Here is a 9,177-nt window from a genome sequence, read left to right on the forward strand (position 1 = left end):
TGCCCTCCACGCCGCGTTAAATAGGCGGCCGCGCACCGGTAGAAAAAGCCCTACCACCGTCTAACCACGCGGAGTGAAACCCTCTCCATCCTCTCCCTACACTGATTAAGAGGCGACCCTCCTCCCCCTGTAGATGCAGAGAGAAAGAGCTTTCCTTGTTAGTCACAGTAGCGATTTGTAGGGGAACCAGCCCTACAATTTGACCCGAGAATCATCACCCGGATTAGCCGAGCCAGGTGGGCCCCGTGCCTGGTCGTTCCAGATGTTTGCCATGAGGAAAGCAAGGGAGACTCGTGTGTCTGATTAGGGAGCAAAATACCAAGGTTAGGGGGCTGCTCTGAGCCTCTTACGTTGTTTTCTCAGATGACAGCTCCCTTCTTTCAGAGTAGTGGGACAGTGTCCACCCACAGCCCTTTCAGGAAGAAAGCCTTGTAGCTACAGCCCTTTCCCAGGGGTGAACAGAGGGGCCCATTTTCTCTCCTCTGAGGTGAGGTCTACACACATTTTCCTAAGTAAACCATTCCTTCAGACGATGAATGGATCTGAGATGCGTTTATACAAATACAGAAAACATATGGGGAAAAAATGCCTTCATCCCTGGACAATGTTGCCGGGCATTAACAACAGATCAAGTAGTCACATACATTAATATGATTTTTCTCTGGTTTGGGAATGGCTTGACAGTGAAACGCTATCTTGTTGTTTCACTGACCCGTTTTGGACTTTTCTCAATACAGACTAGCACTGAACAGAATCGGGTGTGTGTAAGTTGAGCAAACCCAATTTTACTCGTGTATGCACCAGACATCTACAGTTCCAACCCCATTTCCTATCTGTAGCGATGCTGGTGGAAATGGCAAAAGAAAAAACAAAAAAAAACAAAAAGCAAGAACCAAAAAACAAACAGCACACTACTTAAGCAGAGGAAGTGGCACTTTAGGGGTTCCAGGTGTAAGCGATACTGGGACACTGCTGAGTTATAAAAACACATGGTTAATTCTGAGATACAACATTACAGTGGGAAGAGCAAATCTGTTACAGGAAATGTCAACCCATCTTTATCCTGGATGTGAACCATATGCACTACCACGGTCACAGATAGGAAGTGATGTTTCAGCCCAATGGAGGCTCCTGTGTATCTCCTCGTTCAGAGGGAGGTCTGGGCGGTTTCTATCATCACTAAGTCATCTGTCCCCACCGTGCCATAGGAGGTGTCTGCCATTTCCTCTTCTTTCAGTTTCTTATAAGAAATATCTGTGTCTTCATCTTCGTCTAGGGCCTCTCTCTTGTGCAGTATCTCACTTCCGTACATTTTGTATATTAAAACAAAGACCCCTGCTTCCGCAGACTGGAAAAGGGCATAAAGCAAAGGAAACATGTACATACTGCCTATGAAGCGCGGCGGGAAGGCCAGTTTGAGAATCGCAGTACAGAGCTGCACATTCTGACTTCCTGTTTCCAGACACACAGTCCTCTTGCAGTTGGGCGGAAGATGGAAGAGAGTAGCTAAGCCATAACCCGAGGCATAGCCTGCCAGAGGCATGAAAATGGCCACCACATAAACAGTTGCAGGAATGCTTGCCAGCAGTTCGGGTCCCAACATGGTGCCGGTCAGTATGAAAAGAACCACCAGAGTCACGAGCAGAGACCACAGGGAAACCTGGTAAGAAAATAGATAGGCAACCTATCAGCAACCACATCACAGCGGAGGAATCTGGGCAAGCTGCACACCCATTCTAACCTCTCACTTATAACAGAGGTAATTGCCAGACTATACCCAAAGCCTGAAGCTCTTAGACATAACTGCTTGGCGGCCTAGCCTGGTATCCAGTGGCATCTCTGGGCTCTAGCACTTGCCTTAAATGGAAGAACATAAAAAGTCTATTCCTTCTGAAAAAGTTCTCGAAACAATAAACCAGAGATCAAGGCAGACTGTCCCTCAGCCTCTTGGCCTTGGTCATACAACATTTAGTACTCTTCATGTGTGTCTAATTTACTGCCACTCGTCTTTCGAATGGAGCAGCTAGAATTCAGCCCAAGAACCCAGTTACGGTCTGAGGACTAGCCTGGATAAAGTAGTCTTTACCTCTCCTGAACCCCGTGCTTTCGACATGATATTAGTTCTCACTTCACACCAGACAGAAAAGGCTGCTAGCGTTTACGATGAAAATTAACTTAGTCTAGGATATTTTTAACCTTCAAAGTACAGTTCCAAAGATGGCTAACAGTATGGAAACAATTATCAGCTCCATTAGATTAGAGAAAAGTGTAAATGTGAGATATGATGAGTTCTTTGTAAGTCTGCAACTCTGCACTTTGATTCGTCCCTGAAAAAAAAAAAATCTCCAGACTATAAGTTTCTCGAGATGGTGAGGTAGTTTCAGGTATGCTGCTACTGACTGGGTCAAATGCGCACTGTTGGCGATCTGTCTGGTACATTTCTCTCATTCAAGGGAAAGAGGATGCACAACCTGGAGGAAGAGATCTAAATTCCTCCAGTCCCTTTAGATACATAGTTAATTTGCTCTTTTCCCATGGGGTGTGAGTGCAACAGCGATCCAAGATCCTGAAGAGTAATTCTGCCTCTCTGAGGGAGTGGACCAGAGAGGAAGTCTCTGGAGACTTCTGGAGTCTCTGGGATTGACCTGCACCTATGGATCTTTTAAAAATTAAAATGTATGTTGGCGGGTCAAAAATTCTATTCTAGCAGATACTGAGCTAGCTTCCTAAGGTGTATAAAAACACAAGCACACTGGCAAAGAACTACCACAAAGCAATACTTTTATTAATTTCCAAAGTATCATTTTTAAGGCACTGACAGGAAATCCAATTCTTCATTCTGAGGATGCTAGCTACAAAGTTCCTTTAAGCCATTTAAGAGTTTAAAAAAGGAGAAGAAAGAAAAGAAAGATGAAAATGTTGGCGTTGAGATCAAATGCTCACGTTCAGTGCTTGCAAAGCATAGCTGAATGGCTGCGCGTAAATGCATCTTAAGACCATCCATGGGGATGGTACGGTAGAAGTATGTGTTTATTAAACCCTATATCGACTATTGTATAGGACTTCTTCCACTTAGAGCTAAATCTGTGTGCAGAATTGAACCCTCTATTTCTCTTACTAGGGAAAGCTGGCTCCTCTGTCTAAGTAGAAAATAAGTTAATAAAAGTAAAACAATAACAACAACAACAAAAGATTCTGTATTTTAAAGTCTCCATAATTGTAACATTGAAATGACTCTTCTTTTGTAACCCAAGGAAACTTGTCTTTGCACTTTAGTAAACTATGCATTTTAGTTATCTTACTTCCTGAAATGAACATTCTGTTTGTTTTCACTGTTTCGATTTTTCAAAAGAAATGAAATTAATATTCTCTGGCCAACTATTAGAAAGTATGTGTTGCTAGACTGTGTTTTAAAAATAAATCAATGTCAGAAATATTTTATTTGTTTTTTATTTATATATTTTACTCTATTTGCATTGGTGTTTTCCCTGCATGTGTGTCTGTGTGAAGGTGTTGGATCCCCTAGAACTGGAATTACAGGCAGCTGTGAGCTGACATGTGGGTGTTGGGAATTGAACCTGGGTCCTCTCAAAGAGCAGTCAGTACTCCTAACCACTAAACTATTTCTCCAGCCCCCTAAAAATTTTTCTAATAATAGTAATCCCTCATCATTTCATTAACTTAAAACAAAACATATAAAATAATGCAACAAGGAAGAAAAAAGATCCACAGGTTTAGAAATGACCACATAATTTACTCTATCCAGGACCTGGTTTTATTTTGTGCTTTAAGGCCAACATTCTATGTGTTCTATTATATTGAGAACATTATCTTGGTAATTTGAATTTTTGATTAAGCTACTTAAGGGTACCTAGTTCAGGTTTTGTTTCCTCAGAATTGGAGTTCCACTCTTGAAAACATACTAATGCATTATGAAAAAAATTTTTTTTTGGTGTTTTTGTGTAGCCCTGGCTGTCCTGGAACTCACTCTGTAGACCAGGCTGGCCTCGAACTCAGAAATCCACCTGCCTCTGCCTCCCAAGTGCTGGGATTAAAGGCATGTGCCACCACTGCCTGGCTAAAATGTTTTGAATAATTTTATTTAATCTGCTCTGAATTGTAGTACTATTCAGTTTGTGGGAATTGCTTGCCATTTTGTGGTTTAGTTTGTTTGTTCTGAGACATAGTCTCACTATGTAGCCCCTGTCCTAGAATTCACTATGCAGACCTGATGATGGGCCCTGGACTCAGTGATTTGCCTGCTTCTGCCTCCTAAGTGCTTAGATTACAGGCACATGGCACTATACCCTGCAAATGTTTGCCATTTGACCACACTGTGCCCCCATGAGTGATTACTAATTGTTAATTTTCAGAGGCCTTACCACCTACCAGGTAGGAGTTGAGACAGGGTTTTGCTTTGTAGTCCAGGCTGGTTTCAAACTTCAGACCCTCCTGGCTCAGCCCCTGAGCACCGGAATTACAACCTGCATCTTTACTCCCGATTTGAGCTGTGACTTAATTAGAGATATTCTCCTAGGAATTTCCCACTTCAGACATTAGGCTTGGCGTATACACTTAAGTATGTCCCTGAAAGTCCTTTGTTTCCTTCTCTGCTTTCCAAACCTCGTGGCATGTCTGCCACTCTTCAGAAACCAGACTCTAGGAAGAGAAGAGAGAGCCTGCCTACCTTCACAATGTAGTCAGCCACCCGGTTGTATTTGTAGCGAATGAAGACGCCCAGCCCAATAGGGATTAGAGTACTGCAGAGAGTCAGGGTGACTGCCCCTAGGGGGAGCAATTGCACCAGAGGGGTATTGATCCAAGCCCGGCTGTAGATCCAAAGGCAGAGGGGCATCAACACCAGGGCCAGGAGTGTGGAGGAAATGGTCATGATGATGCTGCAGAAAGGTATGAGCAGAAGTCAGAAAGGGATCTGAGCCACGGCTTTCCTTACCTGTTACATAGCCTGGGAAGGGAGGTGGCGGCTCTGCAGAGAATCTATTTTATCCTGTCTCAATAGAAACATGAATCCCAAGCAAGACAATGACCTAGGACGCGGGACCCAGGACAGCTGCCCCGGGCGTCCTGAAGCCTGGAAATTAGATAACTGTGAGGACAAGAAGGAACCCTTTTCTTTTAACCCTACAAACAGCCTGCAGCGCGGAAGCTGGCGATGCTACTTGTTGGCTTAAACTCGATTGTGTTACACTCTCGAGATTACTTTCCTTATGTGACTACAGTCCTGATTTGCTTTTTTGCATTTCCTTCGAGTCCTAGCTTCCGACTTCTCCCTTCTTTTTGCCTTCCAGTTACTGGAGACGTGCGCTAGGATCCTGTCCCTCCGGGAAGAGCTGTGTATGAAATCCTAGGGCTTTTAAACGGCTAGGTCCAGGTCTAGATCTTCTCACATTGACACACAGTCTTTAACCGTCCGCTAGGATTTCAAAGCCAAGCATCCATATCCCCACCCCCACCCCATCCATCCCTCCTCGGGGCTTCATCCCAAACAGCTCCAACACACCCTACTTGCTGTGCATTCTATGGTTGGGGTGAGAGAAGGCCATACCTGAGGTTCATGTCGCCATCCACCAACAGGGACATGAGATTGGAGAGATTTCCACCGGGACAGCAGCCACACAGGAGAACGGCCACGGCGGCCACCTCATCCAGCTTGAAGGCGAGGGCCAGCAAGAAGGCTAAGAGCGGCAAGAAGCCGAACTGGCAGAGCGCAGCCAGCAGAGCGCCCACGGGCCGCCGGACGTGCGCCCCGAAGTGGTTCACGTCCACGGTACAGCCCAGGCCCAGCATGGTGATGCACAAGGCGGCGCCCACAAACACGTTCAGCCCGTGGTTGAGCGGCGTGTCCCAGAATGGGGGCTCGTGGGGGATCCAGGGCCGGGGGAAGGCAGAGGAACCCTGGCCTGCCACGCCGCCCGCGAGGCTGCTGCTCGTGGGCTCTGGAGTCGGGGTCGACTCCGGGCTGAAGCCGATGCTCGGACTCGGAGCGAGGCTGAACCCGGGACAGGGACTGGAGGTGACGGTGAGAGGCGAGAAGGTGCTGGCGTTCGGGCTGCTGGCGTTGGGCGACAGGGTGATGTTGTCAGGCAGCAACGAGGACGGGGCAAGGAGCAGGGTGGTGTTGTCCAGGCCGTCCATGGCGCTGTCACCGAGGCGCAGTCTGCAGGGGGCTGTCCCCAGCCGCACCTCCTCCCTCTGTCCTAATGTCCCTTCTACCTGTCTGGTCAAGCGTCCCCGCGGCGTCGGTGCGGCGGGCCGGTCGTCGCTCCCGTGTGCATGCTGCCTGGCAGCTGGCACTGAGCGCTGCGCAGCCCTGTCGCCGCCCGCCTGCACCACTGGCCCCGCCCTGCCGTCCCTGTCCCCTCCTTTTAATCACAGCTAAGTGGTTCTGTACCAGTGCAGCCAGGGGCGGAACAAAGACCCGACAAAGCCCAAGAGGGCGGAGAAGACCAGGCCTGGCTGCCCATCAAATTCTCTGATGGCCCTGCCTCTTTTTTCTTTCTAAAATATTTTTTTCTAACTCAGATGTTAAATTTGAACATAAAGTCCCATGTGAGGTTTGGATATATGTATAAGCTTGTCAAGTCATACTGAACGTAACTCCTTCAACATTTATCTTTTTTTTTTTTTTAATGATGAAAACATTTCCAATGCTTTCCCCTAGCTTCTCCAAATACGCAGTACACAATTATCTCTGGTCGCTCTGCCCAGCAGCTGCACGCCAGAACCCGGCCTCTTTGGTAATGAAATTTAGAGGGCCAGACTCATCAAATGGAGAAAAAGAATCTTATGCATGTATATATAAGTCAGATACATAAATAGTTTAAATAGCCCGCAGCCCTACCCATAGAGGCATCAGGCTTCGTGTGAGCCAGTCTGGAAGCAGTACGTGTCTCTGGCTTGAATTTGCAAGCAAAAGTGTTCATCTTTTTATGTTCAGTTTAAGAGTAAAAAACAATCATGGGGTTTTTGTTTTTGTTTTGTTTTTGTTTTTTTTTTGTTTTTTTGTTTTTTTGTTTTTTGTTATTTGTTTTGTTTTGTTTTGTTTTGTTTTGTTTTGTTTTTTTGAGCCTGACGCTGTTTCAGAGCCAGGGCAAACCCATAGGCTCGATACTACGTCTACAAATTCCATGTATTTTTTAATTGATACTTTGCAATTGTCATATCTATTGTGTACCGAATAACATTTTAATCACATACACAATGCTAACGATCGCATGAGAGCCATCGGCACACATTTGCAACGTCTCTGGTTAGGAACCTTGAATTCTCCCAATCCCTATAGAGAAAATATTCAATTACTTGATGCCAGCCAGTTATCCTTCTGTGTCATACCTGATTCTTACAGTCAGAAGCAGGACACCTCCACTTCCCCTACCAAGCTCATAAGAACCTGGCTCAATCTCTACCTTGTCATGAAGCTGGGCTGAGAAAAGTCTCCATAAAAAAAATGGATGTTAAGGGTGTTATGGTCAGCTTCCATTGCAAATGCCCATTCTAACTAACTAGGTAGTATAGACTTTGGGTCTGGTTTGTTTTAATGTATGGATTTGTATTTATTTGAAAGATTGTATATATATATATATATATATATATATATATATATATATATAAAAGTTTGTAACATTTTTTAAACATTTAAAGAAGTCAGTGGCAGGCAGTGAGAAGACCTTTCTGTGAGCACAGATTTATGAAGTGTTGTGATAAAGTCTCAGCACTGGGATCAGAGGACTGAACAGAAACGAAGCATAGAGATGCCTGCCCACAGACAGACTAATCCCCACACAAATCACCTCAGAGTTTATGGGAACAGAGCCTCAGCAGTGTGAAGCCCATTACTCCATACATGTCAGAGGAGGTGTATGTGTAGATACACAGAGTGTATCTAAGGAGGTGTGACTGTCCCTGGGGTAATTCTAGCAATGACAGCCAGCTGACAGCCAGCATGGGAATGTCTGGCCTACAGTCAGGGTCCAGGCTGTTCTTACTGAACAAAACCAAGACAGAGTTGAATTCTCCCCCAACCTCAAGAAATGATTCCTATCCCCTTCCCAGAGTGACAGGGTGCCCTCCATTGCCCAGTGATACCGTGAGCCCCTGTCTTTGCTTTTCTTCCTCTCCAGGTCTCATGGAAATGGCAAAGGATATGAAAAATAAGTCTAAGATCCTATGGTACGTGCACTGAAGCACAGACGACCCTCTGCTTCTCCGTTGCAGGATTGATTCAAGGAGGTGAGAACTTCAGCAAACATTTAGGAACACGCTATGTCCTAATGTACTAAACTCAAAAAGATACATTCACATATGTAAAGCTGTGAAGAACATGAGCTGTAATGGGAAATACTCAAAGTTTTAAAGACCTATGAGGTTAAAAGACAGATGTCTAACAAGACGTGCTTTTCGAGAGTTGAGTACATCCTGGCAGTGCCATTTTATCACAAGAACAGGGCGGCCCTACCTCCCAAGCCCAGCTGTAGTTGAAGTCTTGATGTCCCCCAAAAGCCTAAATGCTAAAGGCTCAGTCCTAATCCGGAACTATTTTGAAGTCCTGGAACCGCTAAGGGGTAGGGCCTATCGGAAGCTCTTTCCATCACTGAGAGAGTGCTTGCAAAGAGAACTGTGAGATCGGCCCCTGCTCACTCTGTTTTGATTCTGGGCTATGATATGAGACACACAGCTTGACCGCTGTGTGTTTCCACCACAGTGAGCACCTCATCAGATGTCCCAACACAATAAATACAGTTAAGCAGTCATGGACTGATTGCTTAGTCCTAAAACCTCCAAAACCATGAAACAAAACGAACCTCTTCTCTTTGTAAGTTGATTATCTCAGGTGTTTCGTTATAGTGATAGAAAGGTCACTAACAGAGGTGTTTTATATTCTTAAGCCCTGGGCTTAAGAGGAGCTAAGAACACACATGGGAGAGGATGCAGCTGAGGCTCCAAGCCTGTTTGCTTTAGAATGGCTCCTCCTCATTTTAAAGATATTAAAACCCACAAATCAAATAAGCAGCCATTACAGGCAGACTAACCAGCTCTTCTCAGGGCTTGGGGAGAAATCTGGGAGGCAATTTGTACAATGGGTGAAGAATGGAAACAGAAAGTGCCGGATAGAACTGAGAAAGCCCAGGATCCTGCTCAACCTACACCTGTGGGGGC

At 45.5% G+C, this 9,177-nt stretch overlaps 1 protein-coding gene across 1 annotated transcript; it reads right to left on the reverse strand.

The window, feature by feature from the left end:
• Positions 1-537: 537 nt before the first annotated feature.
• Slc10a4 (solute carrier family 10 member 4) lies at positions 538-6,310 on the reverse strand. The gene is made up of 3 exons (XM_028780846.1): positions 5,567-6,310; positions 4,688-4,898; positions 538-1,660 (listed from the first exon to the last, which is right to left on the reverse strand). The coding sequence occupies exons 1-3, from the start codon at positions 6,154-6,156 to the stop codon at positions 1,148-1,150; spliced, it is 1,314 nt and encodes a 437-aa protein (XP_028636679.1). The 5' UTR covers positions 6,157-6,310; the 3' UTR covers positions 538-1,147.
• Between the last annotated feature and the right edge of the window lie 2,867 nt (positions 6,311-9,177).

Source organism: Grammomys surdaster, unplaced genomic scaffold (assembly GCF_004785775.1).
Source record: "Grammomys surdaster isolate TR1022 unplaced genomic scaffold, NIH_TR_1.0 372, whole genome shotgun sequence".
Lineage (NCBI taxonomy): Eukaryota > Metazoa > Chordata > Mammalia > Rodentia > Muridae > Grammomys > Grammomys surdaster.

Bases quoted from the DNA above. Each gene is read 5' to 3' on its own strand.
- Slc10a4 (XM_028780846.1), bottom strand. From the start codon at position 6,156: ATGGACGGCCTGGACAACACCACCCTGCTCCTTGCCCCGTCCTCGTTG. The intron at 4,899-5,566 runs GTATGGCCTTCT...ACCTTTCTGCAG, and splicing joins GATGGCGACATGAACCTCAG to CATCATCATGACCATTTCCT. The intron at 1,661-4,687 runs GTAGGCAGGCTC...TTTTCTTACCAG, and splicing joins TGGCTGACTACATTGTGAAG to GTTTCCCTGTGGTCTCTGCT.